Consider the following 27697-nt stretch of genomic DNA (forward strand, 5'->3'; position numbering starts at 1 on the left):
ACACCCTAACTTTCCATTTCTTCATCTCATTAAACCCAAGGAGCATTACCTTCACTTCACTGAAGCAAACCAGTCCCATGGCTACACTTGGGCTTGCTATCTCTCAAAACTGCTCTACCTTTGAAATTATAATTAAAGAATCCTTTCTTAGACTATAACCTTCTGTTTTTTCAAGCTATTGTTTTTCCTCACTCCTATTAATCTGACTTCCTCCTGTCCATTGATTCCTCCAGTTTCCCACTAAGCTTGGATCCTAGAGCTGTATTTACTAGCGTCATGCTCAGAAACATTTCTCTTTGACCACTTTTTTTTTTCTAATTTCCTCAGTCCCATGAACTTCTCAAACATTGGCCAATTGCCTTTCCCTCACAGCTTGGCTCCCCCAAAGAACGGTCTACGCCAGTGGTTCCCAAATCCCTTTGTATGACTGTGAAAGTTTACACTGCGATGAAGCAAGACTGCCACCTGCAGAAAGCCTGACATGACAAAGGCTCAACAAATTGAGCCATTATTACAATGTGGATATTTAGTGGCCCCAAGAAAAACAAATAAACCCCTTGACTGCTCTTGTACCCACCCCGACTTATTTTAAAAAAGAATTTCCAGCCTAGAGCTGGTCATCCCCAAGATCCCCTCTCCCACTCAACTGATCCCTCTCAAGGCCCTGCTGGCCTCTTGCCCATATTAGAAGGAAAAGATTAGCTGCAGAGAGATGTGATCATCAGCCTCAGGCTAGGCTCCTGAGCTCCCAGTGCCATCCCCACCCCACCACCCCTCTGTGCCTCCTGAGGTATCCACAATACTCTGCCAGGTGTCTTCCAGTCATCTCTATAGAACAAAGCTGGAGACTGGATACAAATTGCAGTTTATTAAGGCTCCAGAGTGAGAATTGGCACTTGGTTCTGGGCAGGGGCAGGGGTGTCAGTGGAACCCAAAGGAGCTGGGTCCAAACATGTTGGAGGGACCTCCTCCATCCCCCTACCCCCAATAAATAAAGTCTCAGCTCCATCTCAGGGTGCTGGTGCAGGGCAGGGAGCCCTCACTGAGGAGAACCCAGGGCTGCTACCTCCTTCATATTTCTCCCCACATTGGATCTGGTCACAGGTCAGTGACCAACAGGACTTCTGTGGTCCTGGTGCTCTGAGGGGGCTGGGGAGTTCAGGGTGGAGAGCTGGGGCCTGGTGGTGGCCTCCCCATAGCCAGTCATAGTCCGAGGCTGCCCAGGGCAGGCTCAGAGTGGGACCTGCATTGGGGACACTATGCGCATCCCAGGTCGGGGCCCAGCCTGGGCCACAGCTAGATGTGCAGCTCCGTGTCATCAGGTGGCTCCAGGCCAGACTCTGTGCTGAGTGCGGAGGCTGAGGGACCCTGGGCCACCCCAAATGGTGAGACAACGGGTGAGCGAGCAGCCAGAGGAGACAGAGAGGGTGAGAAGCTGGGGGACATGGCAGCTGAGGACAGGGAGCCTTCATGGCTGATGGGGGAGCGGTGAGAAGCTGGTGGGAAGATGGCCCGGGCTGCAGCTGCGTTTGCTGGCTTGGGGGGCACAGACTTGGCTCCTGGGTGGGCCACGGCAGTGATGAGGGGTGGTGGGTCGATACGGGGAGCTGGGGGACATGGCCGAGCTTCATCCTTGAGGCGAGCGATCTCTGTGAAGACACTGGCCAGTGGTTGGAACTGAGGGCACCAGCTCAGCAGGTAGTCCCAGTTATAGCTGCCACGGAGCTCCTCCTCGCCTGCCACAATGGCTGTCAGTGCACCTGCCACACATGGCTTGCCATCTGCTGGGAAGCCGTAGTCCCCAGTGGGTGCAGGGCTCAGGCCACAGCCCCCCAGGAAGGCTGTGGCAGTGGCTGGGGGCCCCTCCTCTCGATAGAGAGTGGCTCCTGCACCTGGCAGCAGCAGCCCTGCCTTTCGGCCCTTATACCAGGTGTCAGGGGCAGGTGGCTCGCACGATGTGTCACTCAGTCCATCTGCATCCTGCTGGATGCCTGAGTCAGGGCCACGGGCAGCCAGAGAGGAGGCCACACTGGCCACACGGGGGAACTCATTGATCATGCGGATCTCATCATCCTCTGCAGCCTCTGCTGAGCCTCGGCCACTTGAATGTGAAGGGTCCAAGGAGCCACCACGGGGGTAGGGTCCTCCAGCTCCTGGCCCACCATAGCTGGGAAGAGTCTGGTGATAGAGGTGCTCAGAGGGTGGTGGACTAGGTGGCTCCCGGCCCACTTTCTGCAGTGAGCCACTGGCTAGGGGTGCCGCCTGTGACATCGGGCCAGGGGCTGCCTCAGCCTTGCGGCTACGGGCCCGAACAAGTCCTAGGACAAGGGCTGCCAGTGCAAGCACCACCACAACTCCCAAGGAGGCTGCTACAGCCCCTACTAATAGCAGGTTGAGGTCAGGTGCCAGGCCCAGTGCGGTGTGGGTGATATCCACGGTCACAGGCACTGTGGCACTCCGGGAACCAGGCAGAGGCCCCCGTGCTATCACCTCCAGCCTCAGCTCTCGTGGTGCTTCCCGCCGGGTCCGGCCCCCACCCCCAGTGGTGGCTGTTCCACTGCCTGGTGCTCGACTGTCCACCCGCAGGTACAGGGCACCTGTAGTCTGGTTAATACCAAAATAGGGTGAAGAGGTGGCAAGGGAATACAGAACCAGGCCATCGGCACCCCCATCCTCGTCTGTGGCCTGCACATGACCCAAGCTGTGGCCACGCCGGGCACCTTCGGGCACTTGGAAGTGGAAAGTTGGTGCCAGAAATACCGGGTCATACTCATCCTCTCCAGTCACCAGCACTGACACAGTGACAGAGGCTGAGAGATTCCCAGCATCGGCAGCACCCACCAGCAGCCGGAAGCTTTCTGTGTGCTCGTAGTCAAAGGGCACTCGTGCACGCAACTCCCCTGTTGAGCTGTTCAGTGCAAATGCCTCACGGCCCTCAGGCCCTGGCCCAGCCTCCAACAGGCTGTAACGGAGCTTCCCAAAAGCCCCAGCATCCCCGTCGATTGCATGCAGAGTGGTCACGAGAGTGCCTGGAGGCTGATTCTCGGCCAGGCTGGTGCTGAGTAAGTTCAGTGGGAAGGCTGGGCCATGATCATTCACATCCTGGACCTCAATTGTCACTGGTGCCAAAGCAAAGTGTGCACCAGCAGGGTCAGCAGCCTGTACTACAAGCTGATGTCGAGCCTGGGTCTCACAGTCCAGGGCATGGGCCAGTCGCAAGGTGCCTGAGCTCTCATCCAGTTCAAAGAGCCCTGACGGGTCGCCTGAGCTGACAGTGAAATGCACGAGGCCGTGAGGGCCAGGGTCAGCGTCAGAGGCCTCTACATGCAGCAGCTCAGCTCCAACAGGTGTGTCCTCAGGTACTGCCACACGGTAGGATGCTCGGGTAAAGACAGGTGGGTTGTCATTGACATCTAGTACAGTGACAGTGACTGGCACGACTGAGCTTTGGGGTGGCTGCCCACGGTCAGCTGCAGCCACTGTTAGATTGTACTGTGTCAGGCTTTCAAAGTCTAGAGGTTCAATCAACACCAGGCAGCCCAGTGCCTGGGGCCCTGGTCCAGCACTCTCCCCAGCCTCAGCTAGCCTGGGTTCCAGCTGGAAGACTCGGCCCCAGTTGCCACTGATGATGCTGTAGTCCACGGCGGCATGGCTGCGGCTTCCATCAGCATCTGTAGCCTCCAGGGTGAGCAGAGTGGAGCCAGGGGGTAGGTCCTCAGTAACAGCCACACGGTAGTGTGGTAATGTGAAGCTCGGGGCGTGGTCGTTCTGGTCCTGCAGTTGCACATGCACTGTGGCTCGTGCTGCCCGGCCTGGAGTTCCGTGGTCTCGTGCTTCCAGCACCACATCCACTGCTCCTGACCCGTCATGGCCCAAGGCCACTGTTCCCACTATTGTGAACAGGGTCCCTGAGATGAGAATGGAGGGGAAAGAAACATATTCAGCAAAGGCTGTGAGTGAACAGAAGAGTGACCCTTCAGGATCTAGGAAATGGTTTTGGAAGTCAGACTCAGGGAATGGCCTATCTGCTGGGAGACAAGGGGATGGCCTCAAGGATTCACAGCTCAGGGAACAGCTTCTAGACATGCACTCAACAAGGGGCTTACAATGAAGACAGAGGAGAGGAAATGTCCTCCCTGGGCCAGACATCCAGGAGTTAAAGAGTTTGAGTAACAAATTCAAGGAATGAGGTCAGATTGTAGCGTAACACAGTCAAAGGCAAGTGGCAGATCCTGGGAAAGACGCACCATTGTTGGGGTCAACACTGAAGCCATCAGCAGGGGCAGCCAGGTGGTAGGAGATGTGACCATTGGCACCTGAGTCCCGATCAGTGGCAGAGACGGAGAGAATGGCACTGCCTGGGGGTGTGTGCTCAAGCAGCATTACCTGAAGTGTGAGGAGAAGTGCTTACGGCCAGGCTTCCCATTTGCCCTGCTGTCCATGCAGCCTGTTCTGGAGCTCGCTTCCTTGAGCCCTGCTTGGTGTCCATTCCAATACTTGGAATACTTGGAGCCCCTACTCCTAAGTATTCGAATGGGAAATGCCCACCTTCTCCCCTTTGTGGGTACAGGATGCAAAACCAGGATGTAGTTCACAGGACTTGGGACCTTCCCATTCCCAGATCAGCTCCAACGTCCAGCCCACCTCAGCAGCTGCTAGCTCTGATACTTCCCTCCAATAGGAACAACCCAGGCCCAGGTGAAGGTGGATCCAGGGGTGTCAATACCTGGTAGAGGCTCTGTGAGAAGGCAGGTGCATTATCATTGACATCCTCCACAAGTACTGTGAGGTTGGCATGGCCCTCATGAGGCCCATCATGCGCCAGCAGCTGCAGCTGGTAGCGGTCACACTGCTCAAAGTCCAGGGGCCCCGTGAGGGAGACACGGCCTCCATAGCGGCCAACACTGAAGGGATCCTGGGGCCCAGATGGGCTCAGCACATACCACAGCACCGGTCCTGAGTCCACATCATTCCCTGTTACCTGTGCAATCTCTGAGCCCAATAACGCATCTGAAATACACAAGACAAATGTGTTTGGCATGGACACAGCCCCACCTTGAGCCGCAGGGCGGAGAAAAATGTCTCTCTGCCACCCTTTATGCCACCCACTTTACCCAGTCTCACCTTCTGACACTCGGAGCTCCCAGGGCTGGGGGATAGTGGGGCGATTGTCATTGGTGTCGATGACCATCACCGTCAAGGTAGCTGAGCCCACCAGGGCTGGGCTCCCTCTGTCTGTGGCCATCAGTACCAACCTGGGTGCAAAGCACAATCATCAGGTGGGGCATGGCAATAAGGGGGAACTCTGGGTAGGGCCAGGAGGACTCAGGACAGACCTTAGGGCTGGGGAATTCAGGATGTGGCCAAGGGACTGAGATGGGTTCAAGGCAGGGCTTTAAACTGGACAGGCCCAAGATAGGGTCTTGGGTCCACAGGGCCAGGACTCACCGTGTTTCGGCCCAGATCTCACGGTCCAGGATGGCTGTGGTAGTGATAGTGCCTGTGACTGGGTCTACGTGGAACAATCCACGTGCCAGCTGGGATGCAGCCAGACTGTAGGAAATCTGTCCTCCAGAGCCTTGATCCAGGTCATCTGCCTCCACCTGGTGAGGGTAGGAGGCTGCTGGGACTGGTCTGGCCCTAGACAAGTCTGACTAGCCCTGGTCCCCCATCTTTCCATCACACCCCACACCTGCAGCAGGGGCCCCTCCAAGGGCCGGGACTCAGGAAGGAAGGCCACGTAATGGGGCCGCAGGAAACGGGGAGCATTGTCGTTGGCATCTTGCAGGGTCAGGGTCAGCACAGTGAAGGCAAAGGCTCCTCCACTCTCTGCCTGCAGCACCAGTCGCAGTCGTGGACTCACCTCGAAGTCCAGCCCCTCTGCTGAGCGAACTGTGATGGCACCTGGGGGAGGCAGAATGCATCAGTGACAGCTCCCTTTGCTTGCCCTGGAGCCTCCTTCTCTGAGACCCCTTACTCAAGGATAGCCCTTCACCCATCAAAGGCTCCTCTGATGCAAAGAACCTGCTTCCCCAGTAGCCTGTCCCGCACAGAGCCCCTGCTCCTATTCCTTACCCGTACTAGGCTGGATGGAGAATGTCCCTTTCTCATTCCCACTGAGAATGCTGTAGGTGATGGGTCCATTTGTGCCTCCTGCATGGACAGCCCTCGGGGAGACAATAGGAGTCCCTGCAGAAAGAATGGTATTGTTGGACTGCGAGCGTGAGACTGGGAGAGTTTCGGGGACATTTTCAATGGGCAACCCCGGCCCATTTGGGAGTTTGAATCTGGGAGAAATGGCTGGGAACCCACCTGGGGGCGCATTCTCACGAATCATAGCCTCACTGCTAGTCCGGGGAAAGCGGGGTCCATGCTCAGCTTCCCCCTGCAGTCCAACAATGATCACACCAGTGGCAGAGCGAGCTGGACGGCCAAGATCAGTGGCCACAATGAAGAGGACACGATCCCGGGGGCCTAGAACTACAGGAGAGCGGGCCACACGGATTTCACCAGTGTAAGAGTCCACAGTAGTGCCAGGAGGTGGTGTGCCCGCCAGTCGGTACAGAATGGAAGCATTGGCACCAGCATCACGATCTTCAGCTCTCAGTGTGGCCAGAGCCAGAGCTGGGGTACTGAAGCTGGGGCCTGGGCGGGGCAGGCGTAGGCGCAGAGGACTGGTGGGGAAGGTGGGTGCATGGTCATTGACATCACGCACCGTGATGGTGACAGACACTGTGGTGCTTAGGGGCCCAGCAGCTGCACCATCCACTGCACTCACAGCAAAGGTGTAGCTGGGACACTGTTCTCTGTCCAAGGCTGCAGCTGTGCGCAGTTCTCCAGAGCTAGGCTCCAGCAGGAAGGCTCCTGCTGTACCGGCACCCAGGTAGTAAGTCACACGGCCATTGGCTCCAGCATCAGGGTCATGAGCTTGTAGCTGCAGCAGCAGGGTCCCTGCAGGCACATCCTCCGGCACCTCCACAGAGTAGGCAGGCACAGGAAAGGCTGGAGCATGGTCATTGGCATCCAGCACTGTCACTGTCAAAAGCAGCGTGGCACTGAGAGCTGGCTGGCCTCCATCCCGGGCCTCTATCCTCAGCTGGAAAGCTGGTTCCACCTCTCTGTCTAGTGGCCTCATGGTGCCAAACTCTCCAGAAGCAAGGTCTAGGGCAAAGGCTCCTGATGGGTCCCCATCTGCAGAGAAGGGCATGCACATATAAATATACATGTGTCATGGGGATGGGGGTGATTGACAGACAACAGCAGAGAGAGTGAGCATGTGCACAAAAGCAACTGAACTTATGAAACAAAGGAAGAGAAACAGAAAAACAGAAATGGAAAGTAACAGAAGATACTATAAAGCAGCTGGTATCATCTGTGTGTGGTCTGGGAACCCCAGGAGTCCCCCAGGTCCTTTTCATATGCATAAGATCAAAATTATTTCATAGCACTACTAAGCCATTATATGGCCTTTTTATTCTCGTTATCTCACAGATGTACAGTAGAATTTGCAGATGCTCTATGACATGTGATGACATAATGTCTTGGTTAATGGAATGTGTGCTTATGTATTCTTGTGTTTTCTAGAATATTCTAGATAGAAAGTTTAGAGCATGAATGTGTGTGTCTTCAGAGATTCAGTTTGTTCTGGCTATCTTCAGTTATACCTGCTTTAATCTCTGAAATTAATTACTGTCCAACAAATTGTTACTTGAAATCTTAGTATTTCCTTGTGCTTACACAGAAATACCGGCAAGCTGTATACTTCATTGGCTTGTTTCACAATCATATTTTAACATCATCTCAGTTTTATTACCTAATACAGTAAATACTGATATGCTCCACATAAAAACTCTTTAGGGTTCTCAAAAATTAAGAGTGTTAAGGGTTTCTGGGACCAAAAAGTTTGAGAACGACTGCTCTACAGGGAGAAACAAATGAGAAAGAAAAGAAATAGGAAGATAGAAACAGAGACACACAGGGAGATAAAGGGCATGGAAAGAGATACCCAGATACACTGGGTGTAAGCATGAAGGAAAAGGTGGACGATATCACGAGGGAAAAGGAGACCCAGACACATGCACTGAGGCTGACAGCAGCCAAGGAGGAGCAAGAACCAGGCAAGTGGGTGCTGAGTTAGTGGGAGTGGGAAGGTTCTCACCTAGGATGCGGTACTGCAACCGCCCATTGGCTCCCACATCTGGATCAGAAGCCCGAAGCATGGTAAGGGTTTGGGGGTCCTGGCCCTCAGGCACCTCCAGAGAGAGATGGGTACTCCCAAAGGTTGGTGCATGGTCATTCTCATCCTCCACAGCCACTCGAACGGTGGCATGAGTTAACTGGGGAGGTGAGCCCCTGTCCTGGGCATACACTGTGGGAAAGCAAAATCAATGAAGTCTAGTCTGCTCTCATCACATGGAGAAATCCACACCACATAGTGGTCATATATGTTCATTAGGCGCACACAAACCAGAAAATGTCCATCTCTCCATACTTCCCAGGCACACATGTGTCATACATACATAAACATACATGTGTCCTACCTCCCATGCTTGGTGCATGCAAGATATATCTTGGACTAGTGGTGGTATAACAGGAAAGGCACTAAATGAGGTATGAAAAGATCTGGGTTCAAGTCCCAACCCTGCCACTTCCAAGCTGCATGAGCTTGAGCAAGTCACTTGACCTCTCCAATATTCAGTATCAATATGCTCCTCTGTTAAATGGCTGCGGTATCTGAGGGAGGCCTGGAGGGCATAGCTGTGACATTATGCATTTTAGAATTTGTATGGTCACAGTTGTGGCAGTCTAGAAGTCAGTTCACCTTGCACCCTGCCAAACTCTTGACTCCCCAAAAGGGTCCAAAAACGTAACAGGAGCTTTGTGGCATTAGGCAAAAACTTCTAGAAGGTAGTACTTTGGGTATTCTGTCCAGGTAATACTGGTGTTTACAACACCTCACTCAGGCTTTTGGGGTGCTGTCAACATGTACCTGTCAGGTTGATCTCCTCCTGCTCCTCTCGATCAAGGGCCCGAAGAGTCGTGAGAACACCAGTGTCAGGATCCAGAGAAAAGCTTCCGCTAGAGACGCCTCCGTAAGTCACTTGCCCGTTGGCCCCTGAGGAGGGACAGCATGGAGGGCGATCAGAGGGTAAAAACGCTCTTTCTTGTCCCAGTCCATCCCACTCATAATTCATCCCCCGAGGTCTTACCCAGGTCGGGGTCGGTTGCTCGCAAGGTGAGCAGAGATGTGCCAGGCGGGCTGTTCTCACGCAAGAGGACGCTGTACTCCTGCTGCTGGAAAGTAGGCGCCTCGTCGTTGACGTCAACGACACTGACGGTCAGGACCTGAGTGGCCGAGCGCGGCGGGGAGCCGTGGTCTGAGGCCACCACTGTCAGTACGTGCTCAGCTCGTTGTTCGCGATCCAAGGGCTGCACCACGGACAGCGCTCCTAGGTGAGCGGTAAGGCAGGTTGGTGGGGACCTCAACACTCCACATCAGCACCTTCCTCGCCCTCACCCTCAACCAAACTCTCACCAGTGCTTGAGTGCAGCCGGAAGTGTCCGTCCCCGCCAGATGCCAGCCGATAGGACACGCGTGCGGCCTCGCCCAGGTCCGGGTCCCGGGCTACCACGTGCAGCGCCGCGGGCCCAGGCGGCTGGTCCTCTGGGAGGCGCACGCGTGAGGGCGAGGCGAAGACAGGCGCGTTGTCATTCTCATCCGTGACGAAGACGCGCGCAGAAACGCGCGCTGCACGGCGGCGGCTGGCGTTGGCTGGCCGATCGGTGGCTTCCACCAGCAGCAGCAGCGCGGGAGTGGTCTCTCGGTCCAGGCCGCGCGGAGCGCTGAGCGCCCCGGTGCGCGCGTCCAGGCGAAGCGCCGGCACGGGCGGCTCCTGGCGCAGCAGGCGGTAGCGCACGTCACTATTGGGGCCGGGGCCGTCGGCGTCCGACGCGCGGAAAGTGTACAGCGCTGCGCCGGGCTCCGGGTTCTCGGGCAGCGCCAGCGCCAGCGGATCGCGCGCGAAGGCGGGCGCATGCTCATTCTCGTCCTGCACGCACACCTGCACTCGCAGCAGCCGCGCTCCAGCGCCTCCCGGCCCCTCAGCGCGTACCGTGAGCGCGCGCCACGGTGGGCCTGCTTCGAAGTCCAGGGGCCGCGCCAGGTACAAGCGCCCTGAGGCCGCATCCAGCGCGAAGGTGCCCTCGGGATCGGCACCGCCCACCAGTGTGTAGGTGAGTGCGCCCAAACCCGCGGGCTCTGGCGGTGCCACCGAGCCCAACAGAGAGCCGGGCCGCAGCCCCTCAGCTGCTGTCACCGTCAGCACGACAGGCACTGGTGCCGCTGGGTCCCGCTCTGCGAGATCTGGGGGCGGCTCGGCCAAGCGAGCTGAGGGAAGCACCTGTTGTGTACCGGGGAGGAAGAACAGAATTGTGAGGGCCAGTGTAAAAGGAGATCTGGGCTGGCTTCCCAGGTGGTAGGAAAGAGTGGTCAGAGTAACCTTACTACTACTGGAGCCCAAGGACTCCCATGAAGCTGGAGCTACTGAAGGGGACCTACAGCGGTAGCCAAGGGGAGGTGGGCAGACTGTGGGAAGGGCAGCCATACCTGCACCAGCAGCTGGAGGCTGGCACTTCGAGGAGGGCTGCCTTGGTCGTGAGCACTCAGTGTCAGCACATAGTGGGGCCGCTCTGCTCGGATCAGGGGAGCTGCAGTGAGCAGCTCCCCTGAGTGAGGGTTCAGAGAGAAAAGTTCTGAGCCGGGACCTGGGGACAGGCAGAGGAAGATGAGGGCTTGGGGTCCAGAGTTGGGCAGGCCATGAGGGCATGCCATCACCCACCAATTCTCTTCTCTCCACTCCCATACCAGTTAGCGTGTACAAGATGGTCCCATTCTCCCCCTCATCTGGATCCTTCGCTTGCAGAGTCGTCACCAGTGTTCCTGGAGGCATGCGGTCTGGTACCTGTGGGAACACAACTCACCTAGTTGTCTCTTTCCTGTTCTTCAGACAACTCAGGATAAAGCTTCCCTCACCTGTGGGCAGGCAGAACCTCTTTTCGGCTCTCACACCCGATCCAGGAGGCAGTCTCTTACCTACGTCTACAGCTCTATGGGGAGATCCCTACTCCCTCTCACACTTTTCAGGACAAAGTCCTGCCACTTCACATACCTGTATAGGGAGGCCACCAGCAGCAGCTCCTGAAGCCTGCAGGAAGGTGGGGCTGTTGTCGTTGAGGTCAAGCACTGCAACATGCACAGTGCCTGTGGTGCTGTGGGATGGACTCCCTCCATCCTGCACCTGCACCAGGAGCTGATAGGTGCTTTGCTGTTCACGGTCCAGGGTTTGGAGTGTGGTCACTTCTCCTGGGAGTGCAAGAAGGGGATCATGTACAAGATATTTAGGGATGCAGAGCCTGAGGCCTGCACCTAAGAAGCTGGGGTTTGGGGAGTGGGGGAGGGAATGCCAGGGCTAAATTCTCATTCTCAGGGGTGAGATGGGAGCTGGGGGTTGGGAATACTGTCTGGATGTTCACCAGGCTGGGGATAAGGTTATGGGGTCTCAGGATTTGGGTCTCTGTGCTCACCAGTCTGAGGGTGGATGCGGAAGGCCTTGCTGTCTTCAGACAGTTGTTGCAGGCTGTAGGTCAGACGTCCATTGGGTCCCGAGTCTCGGTCAGTGGCAAAGACTCGGCCCACGCTGGTCCCTGGGGGCTGGTTCTCAGCCACAGCCAGGAAGGTGGGATCCTCAGATAAGCGGGGACTGTGTTCATTCTGGTTGAGGATGCTGACCCTCACAGTGGCTGTGCCTGTCTGCTGCCCCAACTCAGCTTTGGACCCAGACACTGCCATTACCTTCAGTATGTACAACTCCTGGGCCTCACGGTCCAGCGCTGCCCGCACCCATAGCCACCCACTCTGTGGCTCCAGGCCAAAGGGGCTACTTGCTCCCTCTGCTGCAAGGTGATAGGTGACAGGGCCCCCATCTGGTGCTTGGGCCTGCACTTGCAGGACCTGAGTTCCAGGGGTGGTGCCTGAGGGCAGGTCCACACGGTAGGTAGGGCTGTTGAATTGGGGAGCCAACCCACGGGTTCCCACATCCTGTACCACCACCCGCAGTCGAAAGTGGCTGGTGCGTGGTGGGGAGCCCCCATCCCGGGCCTCCAGCTCCAGCTCATGGGCTGGCCCTCCTGAGGGCCCCAGAGGCCTCATAAGCCGTACATGGCCTGTGGTGGGGTCCACGGTGAAGGCTCCACCACCCCCAGCAAGCAGGGTAAACGTGACTCGACTGTTAACACCTGAGTCGGGGTCAAGAGCCCGCAGTGTATAGATGGGAGTCCCTGGGGCAGTGTTTGGTGGTAGCAATACCGTGTCTTCAGGTGCAGGAAAGGCAGGGGAGTTGTCATTCACATCATCCAGCAGCACACGCACCCGAGCTACAGCGAAAGCTGGGGGGACTCCACTGCCTGCTCGCACCTCCAGCTCCAGTACCGGTCCCAGTAGCTCCCGGTCCAGAGGGCGAAGTGTTTGCAATAGCCCCGAAATCGCATCTAGGGAGAAGAGTCCTCGGGGATCCCCACCTGATAGGGAAAGGGTCACAGGTGCCAAGCGACCTAGGGAGGACGAAAACGGGATCAGGAAAAAGTCCCTTATTGAGTCAGGACCCAGATTCTGATCCCAAGAAGGAATGGGCAGTGCCCACACCCATGCCTTTCAAAATATTAGGAGGAGGGGTAGGGGTTGGCAAAGAAGTTGGCTGGCACTGAGGTGACATTCCTGTGCCTCATGAAGCAGTGTGCCTGCACCGTGCCTAAGGAGGTGCTGGGCATTGGTACCAGAGTGTTTTATACTCTGGGGCTATCTGCACTGTGATACTCTAAGGTACCTTCAGATGGTGCTGGAGGGTTATACTGGGGTATTTGGGTCTGGCACCAAGTGGGTATAAAGCTAAATGATACCTGGTGGGTTGTGTGCCTGGACTATGCCCACACTGGTGCCTGGTGCCACATCCTCTGGCACAGAAAAAACATACTGTAGTTGCTCAAATATGGGTGGTGTGGGGGTTCCAGGCACAATGCTGATGTTCACTCGGGCACTGGGTTCTGTCTGTAGGCCACCTCCATCCTGAGCCCCAATCTCCAGCTGCACCACAGAGTTGGCCCGTCTGGCCAAGGGCCAAGCTACTGTCAACAGCCCTGGGAGGAAGGATAGAAGCAGAAATATATAATGAAACTTACTAGGGCCAGAAAGGTTATGGAAGAGGTGGGTAGGACATCATTTAGGCAGGTGGGGAGGGAGACCTGGGGGAAGGCCCCAGGAATGGGAGGATCCTCACCTGATTGCTCATCCAATGCAAAAAGTGGGGGGCTATTGCCAGCCAGGATATGGTAGGAGAGTCGCCCATGGGACCCCTGGTCAGGGTCATGGGCACGCACCCTCAGCACAGCTGTGCCTGGTGGACTCTGGGCACTTATACTGGCAGCATACTCCCGTGGATAAAACTGAGGAGGGTTGTCGTTCTCGTCTGACAGAAACACCTTCACATATACCATGGACTTGAGGCCTCCCTGGTGGGACATGCAGCCACAGGTCGCGTGAGCCTTGTCTGGCCCCGGTGAGTGCTCTACCCCAACATCCCAACCTACCCATGGTCTACTGACTCACCCCATCCACAGCTGTCACTGTGAAGTCAAAGCTTGAGGGCCCCTGGTCACGGTCCAGGGTCCGGGTTGTGCACACATCACCGCTGTGGGCATCAATGCGGAACGGGGGAGATCCGGAAGACCCAAGTCCAGCACCCAAGGAATAGGAGAGGAGGCCAAATAGGCCACTATCCGCATCTGTGGCTGTCACCTAGGGAGAGACTGGGGTGAGTGGTGTCCCCTCTTCTTTGCCTAGTACAGTGCAAGGTACACAGTAGGTGCTTTACCCATTTTTTTTTCACTGAGTAAATCGACAGTCTGATGATCCTGCTTTGTAACAAAACCTTCTTTCACACTAAGTTTTATACATTGGGTACACATTAGGCCCTCAATAGTGGGTTAGCTGGTACTGACGACTGTAGCCTGTGACAAAGTGCTCTTTGTGGATATAAGGACCTCAGGGTCATGATATGCTGCAACAGGAAGCTGGAGAGTTCCCCTTTCTCAGCCAGAAAATGTGCTTAGAGAGAAAGCTGGCCAAGGACTTCTGTTTGTTGCCCAGACCCTTCATAGAAATGACCTGTGCATTGTTTAGCCTCCTGAGAGACACCGAGACCCTGCCATGGCTGAACCCTGGAAACAGCTTCTGCTCCAACTCTCTACTGTGGCTGTGGGCCCCGATATCCCAGGAGACAGACTTCCCCTGCATCAATCCTGGCAGGCAGCAGTACAGCTGCGGCACCATCTCCAGAAGCTGTTAATGACCTTTGCCCTCTGACTCGCTGCAGGAGGAAAGCAATAAACAGTGGTCTGGGGAAGTTGTCAGGAAGTGACCCAAAAGGCACAGGGGCCACTGATTGGAAATGAGCAAGGCAGAAGTGAATTTCCTGGCCTGCACAACCCCTGCTCAGAGGTTTCACTGCAAATATAGTCTCCTTTTTCAGCAGATTCTCAGCTCAGCATCTCAGTCCGACCTTGGTCAGCTCCCTCTCCCCTTCTGCCCCAAAGCCATAATAAACTTCATCCCTCTCCTCTTGCCCCCATCCCATCCTTTGCTCTCATCAGATGCACTATTTTAAGGAGAAAAGAAAGACATTTATCTGTGAACTCTCTAAACTTCCTACCAGCCTCCAAACTTACTCCATATGCCCATCCCAACCTCCTTCCCAGGTGTACCTCCTGCTTTGACTTTTTAAAACATAAATTATTTATTTAATTTTATTTTTGAGACAGGCTTTCTGTTGCCCAGTCTGGGGTGCAGTGGTGTGATCCTAGCTCACTGCAACTTTGAACTCCTGGGCTCAAGCAATCCTCCTGCCTCAGCCTCCTGAACAACTAGGACTACAGGTGTGCACCACCATGCCTGGCTAGTTTTTTTATTTTTTGCATAGATAGTTTTCAGTATGTTGCCCAGGCTGGTCTCAAACTCCTGGCCTCAGCCAGTCCTTCCACCTTGGCCTCCCAAAGTGCTGAGATTACAGACGTGAACCACTGTGCCTGGCCTTTATTTATTTTGTAAGACAGGCTCTCACTATGTTGTCTAGGCAGGTCTGGAACTACTGGGCTCAAGTAATCCTCCTGCCTCAGCCTCCTGAGTGGCTTGGATTACAAGGATGCATCACCATGCCCATCTCTCCTGCTGTGACTTCTTGACACTACTTTTCCTGCTTCTCCACCCACTGCTTCCCCCACCACCACTGCCAGTCTTCCTCCATCTCCCCTTATCTGCCTGTTCTTAGACACTGTTCCCTGGAATCTCTCCTTGGCCTCTTCTCACTTCACACACTTCTCAGGGCCTTGTCTTTTACTTCAACCATCGTCTATACTTTCACTCTAGACCACTCCTCTGAGATTTCCAAACTTGTACATCCAGATGGCTGCTCAGCACCTCCACTTGGATGTCTCACAGGCACCCTAAATCCAACCAGCCCAAAACTAAACTCATGATCATTCCAAACCTGCTCTAATGATTCTTCCATCCACACAGTTGCTAAAGCCAGAAATCAGTTCTTCCCTTTTTCTCACCTGCTATATCAATCAACCAGGGATTAAGTAAGTCCTCATTAACTCTATTTGTCTGTTCCTCTCCATCACCATTATCACCATTCTGACTTAGGCCTGAGTTGTCCTGAGTTATTGCACCCCTGCATTATTTTGACTGCCTTCTTATAGAGGTCTGACCCTCTGATCTGTACTCTACACCAGGGTTTCTCAACATTGGCACTACTGACCTTTTGGACCAGATAATGCTTTATTATGGGAGCTGTCAAGTGCATTACAGGATGGTTAGCAGCATTCTCGGCCTCTACCCACTAGATGCCAATAGTATACCACCAGTTGTGACAATCAGAAATTTCTGTAGATATTGCTAATATCCCTTCTGGGGGGCAAAGTCTCCCATGGTTATAAACCACTGCTCTACATTGACTACCATTTGCATAAACAAATCTGATAATATTGCTCCTCTACTCAAAATCTTCAGTATTCCCTATAGAAAAAAGCTCAAACCCTCTGACTTGACTGAGCCTCCCTGCACTCTCATCCCCCACCCTCCCATCTCCAGTCTTAACTCCAGATATCCTGAACCCCTAGTAGGCCCTTGAACAAGTTGGGCCCTCCCACACCTCTGTGCACCTCACCTCTGCTTGGAAGCCTTCCCCCATCTGATACTCTCATAAATTGCTCATTCTTTAAGTCTCAACTCAAGGGTCCCTTCTTTCGGGAAAGCACTCATACTGCCTATCTGTACCTCATATATATCCCCAAATGGAAATTTTTTATTGGAATGAAACTATTTCTTTTCTCATGAATCTCCCCTCTATAAACTCCTTAAGATGAGGGGAGTGATGCTTTCATGACTATATTCCATGTCTCTAATACAGTGACTGGCACATGGTAGACATTCAATACATTTATACTGAATAAATCAAACATTAAGACTTCTTGTAACGGCCGGGCGCAGTGGCTCAAGCCTGTAATCTCAGCACTTTGGGAGGCCGAGACGGGCAGATCACGAGGTCAGGAGATCGAGACCATCCTGGCTAACACGGTGAAACCCCGTCTCTACTAAAAAATACAAAAAATTAGCTGGGCGAGGTGGCGGGCGCCTGTAGTCCCAGCTACTCGGGAGGCAGAGGCAGGAGAATGGCGTACACCCGGGAGGCGGAGCTTTCAGTGAGCTGAGATCCGGCCACTGCACTCCAGCCCGGGCACAGAGCAAGACTCCGTCTCAAAAAAAAAAAAAAAAAGACTTCTTGTAACAGTTGTAAACCCCAAATGGTCATTTTTACCCCCCATTCCCTATGGTTACTAATAGTAAAAACTCCAGGAAACCACCTGGAGAGTTGCCCTCTTGCTTCAGGCACTAGTGAAGAGAGAAGTCTGGAAGCCATAACCCATTGGTCCTGGCCAAGAAGGAGAGTAAACACATGGAAGAGTGGGTGGTGGAGCTGCACAGCAGCAGGCGAGCAAATATGCACAGTCTGGCCAGAGGACAAGAGGTCAGCCAGGCCCAGAGCTAGCCTGGAAGTCTATGCCGTGAGGAGATGTTCAGGAGTCTGGTGGAGTTTGGTGACATAAGGACACCAAGAACCAGCCTCCTAAGAGGACTCCCTGCCCTCCCTATCCTCTCTTCTGCAGCCATACTCCACAGTGCAGTCAAAGCAATCTTTCTAAAAGACATATCAGATTTGCTTAGAGTCCTTCACTTGCTCCCTATGATTTTAAAGATAAAGTTGAATTTGTGACCTGGCTCCTATCTACTGTCTTGTCTCATCTCCCCTGACTCTTTCTCATCAGTACAGCTGATGCCAGCCTGAACAATACAATCTCCTGAACACGTCCTGGTATTTGTTCAGCAGCTCTTTCCTTAGGCTTGGAGTCTCTGGTCTGCACACTTCATATTATCCATTTGGTAAAGTTTCATTAGTCCTTCAAGGCCCCTCCTCTGGGCTTCCACAGCATTTATATGCCACCTGCTGGCAGCACTAGTTACTGATGTGTCTCCCTATCTAGACTGTGACCACCCTGGGAATAGGACTGTCTCTTTTCTTTGTTCTCTGGGCTTAGCACAGTGCCAGGCTTACAGTATGTAAATAAAATCTTGAACATACGAATGAAGGAATGATCTGTCACACACCTGCTGATCCAATCACCCTTAAAGCCAGATAGCTAACTTAATAAAACCAAACCTGATCATTCCCTTCCCAGATCAAAGAAATTCAGTGAGCTCCTTGAGGTCAGGAGATCAAGACTATCCTGGCTAATACGGTGAAACCCCATCTCTACTAAAAATACAAAAAATTAGCTGGGCGTGGTGGCAGGCTCCTATAGTCCCAGCTACTCAGGACGCTGAGGCAGGAGAATGGTGTCAACCCAGGAGGCGGAGCTTGCAGTGAGCTGAGATTACGCCACTGCACTCCAGCCCAGGTGACAGAGTAAGACTCTGTCTCAAAAAAAAAAACAAAAAAACAACAAAAAAAGTTCAGTGAGCTCTTTTGCTTTCCAAGTAGTCCTAACCCCTCAGTGTTGGTGTTCAAGGACTTCTGCAGCCTGGTCAGAGTGCCTTTCCCGTTTCATGTTCCCTCCACTTTTCCAGGCCTGACTTGCAGCCAGTCTCTGTCTTTCTCAGCCTATCCGGGGTTCCTGCCTCTTCCCCTGAGAGGACTTCCTGCTCTGGATATCGAGATAATTCTTGCTATCTCTCATTCTCATGTCTCATCCAAAGTGTCCTATTAAGGCTCAGCTCTGAGGGCAGGGATAAGGATTGCTTCCAGCACAGCCCAGCACTTGACAAGAAATGGAGGGCCTCATAAATTCTGGTGTCTTCTTTGGGGAACAGAAGCCACATCGGTACGCAGAATCTCCATCTCTGCCCTGCAGAACAGCTTTGAGACTTTCACTTCCTGACAACACAGATCATTTCTCCACTAGATCCAATCTTAATTTCCTCACCTGCCAAGACTATCTGCCTCAGCTCTTGCACCCTGCTTTCTCATCTTCTCATTAACCCTCACCCTCTGCACAGATTTTGGAGCTTACAACATAGGGCAGAACCCTCTAGCATAAGTCACCATCAATAGATGACCTTGTAAGACTTTGTTCCTGCTCTGAGGTCCCCTGTGGCTCTCAGATGCCCCCAACTGTATCTTGCTATGTGCCAGGCCTACCCACCTGAAGGAAGCAAGTTCCAGGCTGGGTTCCCTCAGGCAGCGAGGCATTGTAGAAAGTCCTCTGGAATTGGGGCTCATTATCATTCACGTCTTGCAGGGCCACGTTAACTGTGGCAGAGGAGGCTAGAGGGGGCAGGCCACCATCTGTGGCCACCACAGTCAGCTGTGGCTGAGGTTCCAACTCATAGTCCAGTGAGGCAGCTGTAGTGATAATGCCTGAGGTGGGGTCAATGGAGAACCAGTGGGTGTGGGCGCCAGGGGCTAGGCTGTAAGTGACCTGACCATTGGTGCCTTGGTCAGGATCCCGAGCAGTCACCCGCACTACAAAGCTGCCAGGCAGCGCAACCTCAGGCAGGGGCTCAGGTTGGTAGAACTGGTGGTCAAAGGCAGGTGCGTTGTCGTTGACATCAGTGACGTGCAGCACAAAGGCAGCCTCAGCCCGCAGCGGAGGTGAGCCTGAGTCTGTGGCTGTAACCCTCAAGTTATAGGCATCCCTCTCTTCCCGATCCAGCCGCCGAGCCACACACACCAGATAGATGACACTGTCTTGGGTGCTTAGGGCAAAGTGGCCCTCTCCACCTTCCAGGGACACATTGACATGGGCAAAGTCACCATCATCTGGGTCTGACACAGAGATGCGAGCAACGAGCTGTCCAGGTGGGGCGGCCTCAGACACTTGGGGGGAGCCATCTGCACTAAGAAAGATGACAGTCATGGAGGGCTGATTGTCATTGGCATCTCGCACATGCACAGTCACAAAGGCCGAGCCCAGCTCAGGGTGAGCCCCACCATCTCGTGCTTGCACCACCAGTTCATGGACCCGCCGTTGCTCAAAGTCGAGCGGGCGCTCTAACTGCAGCAGCCCCGTGTGCGCGTCGATGGAGAAGGGTCCGTCACCCTCGCTTTGCCTCCGGTTGATCTCATAAGTCACAGCCCCATTGGCACCAGCATCGGCATCAGATGCGAACACCTGCAAGACAGGACTGCCAGGGGCCAGGCTCTCAGACACCACAGCATGATAGCGGCTCTGATTGAAAGCCGGAGCATGGTCATTGATGTCCAGCAGTGTCACGTCCAGCAGGGTCTGGGCCCTCCGGGGGGGTGAACCACCATCATAGGCCTCCAACTGTAACATATAGTGTGAGCGGTTCTCTCGGTCCAGTTCCCCAGTAACTACCAGCTCAGGCACTGGGGCCCCATCTGGACCGGGGCGTGTCTCCAGCCGGAAGGTCTCTCCAGCCCCATCACCAGATAGCGCATAGCCCTGGGTTCCCAGATGCCCAGCATCTGCATCACGAGCAGGCTCTAGTGGGTAGCAGGTGCCAAAAGCTGTATGCTCAGGTACCTGCAGGGCAGCCCGAGCCTGTGGGAAGGCTGGAGCATGGTCATTGATGTCAGCCACTCGCACTGTAACTTCCACGGTGGCACCATCAGGAGTGACTGCAGTGAAGCGGTAGCGGTCCCGCTGCTCACGGTCCAAGACACGGGCTGTACGGACGACCCCACTGTGTTCGTCAATGGCCAGGTCTGTGCCCACACCGCTGCCCTCCTGGGCGGAGATGAAGTACATGAGAGGAGCTGCCGTGCCTGCCGGAAGCCCCGCACTGATGTCCCCAATCAGTGTACCCGCTGGCTGCTCCTCATCAATCTGCAAGTCCAGGCTCCCAGCCTGAGCCCAGGCACCTGGCACCCCAGCTCCCAGCAGCAGCAGCAGCAATGGTAGCAGGAGGCGGGGCCTGGGGCTTTTCATGCCAGGGCAGGAAGGCACAATGCCCGGCTCCTTCTGCATGACAAGGGTAGTCCAGCTGTGCCTTGGGCTCCAGCTCCAGGCCAGGCTCTGGGCCCAGCTTGACCTCAGACTTTGGGTCAGGTCCCACTGGGGCAGTGGCTGCAGCTCAGACTCCTTGACCTGGGAGAAAACAGAAGGAAACAGGTCATGACAGAGGAAGGATCAACAGTCCAGATAATGTAGACAAGGCCACATCAATATTCAGACATGCTCAGCCCCCAGCAGACCCTTGTGCTGACTCACACTCATCTTGGGCCACATGGATCTCTGCCTCAAGACTCTTTGGGGCCACTCCAGTCTTCTCCTTGGCAGATCCCATCCTTTCCTACCCTCAGCAGATTTTTCTGCATCCTATTTTTTTTAGGTCTGAATGCCCACAAACTCCCTTCTTCCTATTTCTAGGCTTAAAAATATGGACATTCTTTTCTCATTTTCTTCTCATCCAGAATTAATACTCGCTTCTTCCAGCCTCTATAACCATGTATTTGGTAACTTTTCCTGAACTGTCAACCTTTTCCTCTCTCCTGGAGTTTTCCATCAGTACTACATATGCTCAAGTCTCTCTCTCTCTCCCCACCCCCAACTCTGCTAGAAAGGAATGATGTTGTTCCCTTAGCTCTACTTCCCTACTCCCCTCTCCATTCAATAAGAGATTGAACACCTACAAAGTGGAGGCACTGATGATACCACAGTGAATAAAGGAAATGGCCTCTGGCTTCAGAGAGCTTACAGTCCATGAGTTGAACAAGTAATTACAAGTGTGATAAGAGTTGTGAAGAAGACGTACATAGAGCAAGGAGGAATATAAGAGAAGCAACACAGGCAGGGAGTCAGGGAGCCCGTGTTTTGCTTAGGAAGTGACATTGAAGTTGAGATCTAAATGACTAAGCGCTAGCTAGGCAATGGTGGCCAGAGAAGGGGACATAGAAAGGAGAGAAGGACATTCTAGAAGAGTGAGCAGAATGTGGAAAGACTTGGAACCCACAGTTAAGGTGGGGCTCAGAGTGTCTGAGGGTGGGGTGGGGTGGGGTGGGGGGGCATGTGTGTGAAGCATAGTGCTAGGGGCAGAGGGTATGAAACAAGACAGGGACTTGTAAGCTGCATTAAAGATTCTGACATTATCCTAAAGGCAAATGGAAACCACTAAAGCACTTCAAGGAGGAGTGCCAGAATATGACCTATATTTTGTGAAGATGGCTATTGCAGTCCTTTGGAAAGCAAAGATCATGCAGATCGGACAGTGAGGAGGCACTTATGGGCATCCAGGAGATGACACTGCTTTGATGGTAACTTGGATGAGTGTAAGCAATGAACATGGCAAGAAGTGGATAGGTCTGTGGTGGGGTTCAGGAGGTAGAGAGGCCAGGCCTGCTGACTGCTTGAAGGCAGAGGATGAAGGATTGGGAGAAGTCAAGGATGATGCCCACATTTCTGACCTGAACTACCAGCTGGATAAAGGTGTCCTTAACTGCTCAGAAAGAAAAAGAGGCAGGGCAAGGGACCAAAAAGGGGTGGTTCCTCTGGGTCCAAAGGGAGCCAGGGTTTCAAATGATGCTTAAGATCAGGAAAGAAATACCCTAGAGCCCCTTAGTTTAGTGAGTAAGTGAGAGAAGAATCTGTGGATAAGTGAGAGCAAAGACTGAAGATGGGACGTAGTCACCAGAGGGAAGAGGGACATTCAGAAGCTACAGCCCTTTCTGAAAGGTTGTTTCATTTCCCCCATTTTCTCACTTCTCACACTCTCCTCCCTTTATGCAGTGAGGCTTCCTCTCTTGTGACACTGCTTTCACTAAGCTTCCAAACATCTTCATGTTCTACATTGGCGGCCACCTTTTTATCTTCCTTTTATTGGGTCATTCTGGAACACTGAAACACTGATCACTGGCTCCTTAAAATCTCTTCTCTTAGGTTTCACATTGTGACCCCACCTCTTATTTCCATCATGCTTCCCTGCCCACTCCTCCATCTCCTTTGCAAGTTCTTTTTCCTCTGCCCACTCCTTCACAACTGGTGCTCTTGGGGTTCAGTCCTGGGCAGCGTCTTTTCCCACTCTCCACACTCTGCCTGGGTGATCTTACCCACTCCCATGCCTTCAGTTCAAATGTATCAATCATTTTTTATGTGCCATCTATTTGCTAATGACTTTCCAATCTCCAGCTCCAGCTCTGAAGAGCCCTGGAGACACATGTCCAGCCATATACTGGGCTTTAGTATCCCCAGCCATCACCTCAAACTGCTTCTCCTCCATTCCTATTCCTGTGAATAGGGCCACCATCTATCCAGGTGTCCAACTAGCAGTCCAGAAGCTCTCCTTGTGTCCTTGCTTATCTTCAGTCCTGATTTTCAATTAGTCACGTAAACCCCACCACTTCAACTAGACATGTCTCAGGTCTTTCCTGTTTCTCCTAACTGCCACATCCCAGTCCGAACATCTCTCCTTGTGATTCCTGTAACAGCTCCTCACTGGTCTTCCGCTTCCTGGCTTGGGCCTTCTGATCCATCTCCACCTGACTGGAGATACCCACAAAACTCTCACCAAACCACTCCTGATGAAAGGTTTCCACTGGTTCCCATAACTGACGGCAGAAAACAAATGCCCCTCTACAGAAAGAAAGGCAACCACACAAACTTGTGTCTACAGTGTCAAGAGGTTCATGGACACTAACTAGGTATAGAACTTCTGATATACAAGATAAAGTCCAACTTCCTTAACATGTCTTCATGATCTGAGCCCTGCCAACTTCTCCACAGTCCCTCACCTTTACTTCCCCCACCATACCTTGCACTCCAACATGAAATCTATTACCATGCTCCTTCCTTACTGCTTCCTAACTCCTTGCCTTGTATTTGCTACCGTTTTGTCATGAGATATCCTCTAAAAATCCTCTCCACATAATCACTCCCTCCTGCCCATGCAGAGCCTATTATACACACTACTGGGCTCCCATTACTTTTGGTAAACACTGACAATAAATGGCACAGCAGCCTCAATTTGTTCATGTGTCTGCCCTCTGCACTGGATTGAAGACTCCTTGAGGGCAGTGACAGGTCTTGGTTAGTCTCTTGATTCTCCAGCATTTAGTAGAGTTATAGCAAGAGCAGGCAGCCCGTGCTAAATGAATGGTCAGAGTCTCATGCTTCCACACCATCATACTCACATAACACACTGATAGAGACACATCCATGGTCATGCCAACTGAGACAACATACACAAACACATGTGAGCCCAGGACCCTGAGGCACCTTAGTCAGTCCTGTGACTACACGAATGTGTCCTCAGGTCTTTACAGATTTGCTGTGCTGTAGGACTTCCTTTCCACAAAGAGAGGTGGGCTTCTGACTCCCCTATTTACACTTCTGACCCACCTCCTCTCTCCCATCTGTGTGAAGCAATAAAAAGAGCAGGGGCTTTGGAGCTTGGACTGGGTTTGAGCCCCAGGCTGGGCATTATGTCCGTAATCTGTAAAATGGCTATGGTGACACCTATCCTGTGGGGTTTTGTGAAAATTAGAAACAATGTAAGAAAGGAACACAGAGCTGGGTATTTGCTAGACTCTCTTTCATGAATTCCCAGCACCATCCCCTGATAGGCCTCCTCTCTGCCTTCATCCCAGCTTCAGAATGCTGGGGTTGTATGTGTGTTGCATGGAATAACAGGTCAGAGGGATTCAGAACAAGGAAGTCAGGTGAACCCAGGCCTGATTCGAAGAGGGGAGAGGATGAGAGTACAAGGATGGTTCCAGGGCCCAGATCAGGGGTCTAGGCCCAAAGGCTGGGCTAAGGGTCAAGGGGTAAGAATGGCCCTATTGATTTAATCAGTTAGCGGAGAGAAAGCAGTCATGGTCTGGAGGGAGGGAAGATAATAGTGAGGCCAATGTGATTATCATACTCTGTATTATAGTTACCTGTCTTCCTACCCAGACAAGTAGCTGTTTGTCAGCCCAGACTGTATTTTATTCATCTTTGTGTAGCATGGAGCATAGCATATAGTACATGATAAACACGTTTTCTGAATGAAGGAATCTATGAATGGCATGAGATAAATCTCAGGTGAATGATTAGCCTTCAAGAGGAGAGACTCAGGTCCAGGCAGATGCCCTGTATGAAAACAACTCCTTCTCCCAACCTGTGCTCCTTCCACTGCAAACTCTTGCAGAACACTTTCACAGTGGACACACAAAGGTGCACACTCACAAAGTCACAGCCCCATGTACTGCCTGGCACTCCCTCTCTCATGCTGTCAGGCTTACGCAGATGCATTCTCATGCAGGCAGATTCACATGCACACAGGTACATTCGACACATGCTCATACACACGTGAACAGAGGCTTGCTTTAACATATACACAGCCAGCGCACACACACAGAGACCGCTTCCCATATATATGCAGAAGCACCGTTTCCACACAGATGAACCTATTCCTTCACGTGGAACCCACCCACACATATATGCAGGCTTACATACATACACACAGAGAAATACACACACAGAAAGACACTTTCTCACGGCCCTCACACCAAGAGGTATGTTCACACCCTCTGTTATGCTCCCACATACACACACACACACACACCCTCCACATACACAGGCCCAGTGTCACGTATGCACAGACTGACAAGGCGAGCATGCATTCACACTTGAAGACCCACCCACACGCAGGCATGCTCTCACACATGCTGCTGGGGCACTCGTGGTCAGCTCTGCGGCTGCAGCTGTGACCTCCAGGTCCCTGGGGCCTCTGTCTGGACTGTGCCTCATCACTTCCTGCTGCAAGGCTTCCAGTTCCAAACTCGAACTCCAGACTCTCTCCCGAGACCGTCTCATGCTCGCTCCAGCTCTCCTCTGCACCATCTCCCCAAGTCCGTCCAGTGTTTCTCACTCCTCTTCTCTGAGACTGGCTCCTCCTCCCTGCTCTTGTCTCTTTCCCTATCCAGGTCTGTCCCGTCGCTTCCCCCAGATCTGGCCTGCCCCTCCGTCTTGTCTCTTTCCCAGTATGTGCTGCATCCTGCCTAGATCTGTCTTCTTCCTTCCCCCAAATCTGTCATGGCTCTTCTCCCACCTGATTCTGCCTTCCTACGTGCCCTCACTCTGTCCCCAGTCCTGCTACTTGGTCCTCTGACTCCATCCTGCTCTCCTCCTCCATCCCCACATCTGGGCCTCTGGAACCACAGCTGGTTCTCATTAGGAAGGGGAGGGGCAAGACTGTTCATTGGGGCCTGAAATGTGATGTCAATTCCCCCTCCCTCACTAACAGAGCCCCCCTCACACCCCCAGCCTGTGTGTCTATAGGACCTGGAAGCTGGGTGAACATGGGAGAGGAAAGAGAGGTGGGCTGGTGGGGAGGAGCAGGGGGACTACAAGGGAAGGGGGTGCTCCAGGAGGAAGTAGAGGAGTGACCTGAGACGCTGAAGGGGAAGCAGGCTGGGGGAGCTGGCACCACCCAGGCCTCTTCCCTCAACTTCCTGTCCCAGGGCCAGCAAGGGGCAGAAAGACAACAGGGGTGAGGAGGGGTGCCACGAAAGGCAGATAGGCTAGAAGTGGAGGAAGAAGAGGGTAGCCTCAGTGAGCAAAGGGGTGAGGATACAGGGCCAGGCATAAAGGAAAGAGGAAGTGGGAAGAGGTTCCGGTAGGGGGATGACGGGGAGCAAGACTGAGGGAGAGTGACTGTGCATGGCAGAGGAAAAAGGGAGCGGCGCTAACTCAGAAAGGGGAGGTGAGTTGAGGCAGGAACAGCCCCAGCCCCACCGGTGCGTGCTGGGCCAGAGCTGGAGGAAGGAGGAGGGGGCTCAGGAGGGAGGAGGAGACAGCTGACAAATTAGCTTCCCTGGATATCCCTGGGACAGCCCCATAGGACGGTGGCCAGAGCAGTGCCCGGGGCCTGGCTCTGTCCCTCCTGAGGACTAGTTCCCAGGAAGTACTCCAGGGAGAGGCTGAGGACAGATGTGAGCAGAAGAGGCAGAGGAAAAGTCTATTTTCTGAGCTTTTATGGTGTGCTGGGCCCTGTGCCAAGCAATTCACAGACAGTATCTCATTTAATCACCATAACAACCCTGTGAGGAAGGAATCCCGGCTTCCATTTTTAAACAAGGAAATTGAGACTCAGAGTGAAACAATTTTCCTGAGTTAACACAGCCTTAATTTGGTCCCAGGACTATGTAGTCTATGTTGCCTGAGAGTTCCCTCCTCCTCAGGGAGGAGGGAAAGATGGAGAGAATAAGAAATTACAGGGAAGTTGAGGGGACAGAGTCCTGGCAGGACAACAGAGGCCTGAAAAGGAAGATAATCTGGAGGAGGGAGGTGAAGAATGAGGCTTCTGGGAGAGTCTGGGTTGGCAGCGGTAAGGCTGAGGATACAGATGTGAGGAGGTGAAGGTGAGAAGACTTGGTCACTGACTCTCCAGGAAGATGAGGGAGTGGAAGGACTCTAGACTGCAGCCTGCCTACCAGGGTTCCAGCCAGGTTACTAAAGTGGTTCCATTCGGACACTGCAGAGGAAAAACCATTTTGGGGGGTGACTGTTGGGATCTCCATGTGGAGATATTCAAGCACAGTTGGGTTTGCAAGCCTGCAGCTTAGCATAGAGACCAGGGTTGGAGATTTGGACGTCATGGGGTAACTGAAAGCTGTGGCCTTAGAGACTCCATCAGATAGAATGTGTAGCGTGAGAAAGAGTCTTGGACAGAACCCTGAGAACTAGTTACATTAAGCGGCAGGTTGAAGAGATCTTTATTTTTCCTGGGGACAGTATCACAGAAGTTAAGGGAGAAAACATTTCAAAAAAAGAAAGGGATCGATAATGTCCAATGTTGCTGAGAATTCAAGTAAGATAGGGGCTGAGAAGTGGACACCGAATTTAGCAGTGAGGCAGTCTCTAGTGATCATGCAGAAAATTGTGTCAGAAGAGTACTAAGGGTGCAAGCCTCTTGCAGTGGGAAATGAGAAAGAATGGATCAACCAGTAGCTAGCCATAGACCAGACATCAGCACAGATTCATTCACCAATACATGCTTACTACACCCCTAGAACAGGGAGACAATATATCATAGCAAGGCAGGACAGGATAGTGGTTAAGATGCAGACTCCAGGGCCAAGCCAGCTGG

At 53.2% G+C, this 27697-nt stretch overlaps 1 protein-coding gene across 1 annotated transcript; it reads right to left on the reverse strand.

The window, feature by feature from the left end:
• Nucleotides 1–848: 848 nt before the first annotated feature.
• DCHS1 (dachsous cadherin-related 1) lies at nt 849–20712 on the reverse strand. Its single transcript, XM_011954339.1, has 20 exons — nt 18811–20712; nt 13661–13849; nt 13332–13563; nt 12955–13191; nt 11584–12609; nt 11169–11362; nt 10865–10961; nt 10607–10764; nt 9536–10400; nt 9210–9449; nt 8990–9115; nt 8159–8368; nt 6313–7191; nt 6076–6189; nt 5693–5904; nt 5449–5603; nt 5125–5255; nt 4727–5010; nt 4248–4386; nt 849–3908 (listed from the first exon to the last, which is right to left on the reverse strand). Exons 1-20 carry the CDS (start codon nt 20596–20598, stop codon nt 1297–1299), a joined length of 9888 nt encoding a protein of 3295 aa, XP_011809729.1. The 5' UTR covers nt 20599–20712; the 3' UTR covers nt 849–1296.
• Between the last annotated feature and the right edge of the window lie 6985 nt (nt 20713–27697).

This window comes from Colobus angolensis, unplaced genomic scaffold, assembly GCF_000951035.1.
Source record: "Colobus angolensis palliatus isolate OR3802 unplaced genomic scaffold, Cang.pa_1.0 Scaffold381, whole genome shotgun sequence".
Classification (NCBI taxonomy): domain Eukaryota; kingdom Metazoa; phylum Chordata; class Mammalia; order Primates; family Cercopithecidae; genus Colobus; species Colobus angolensis.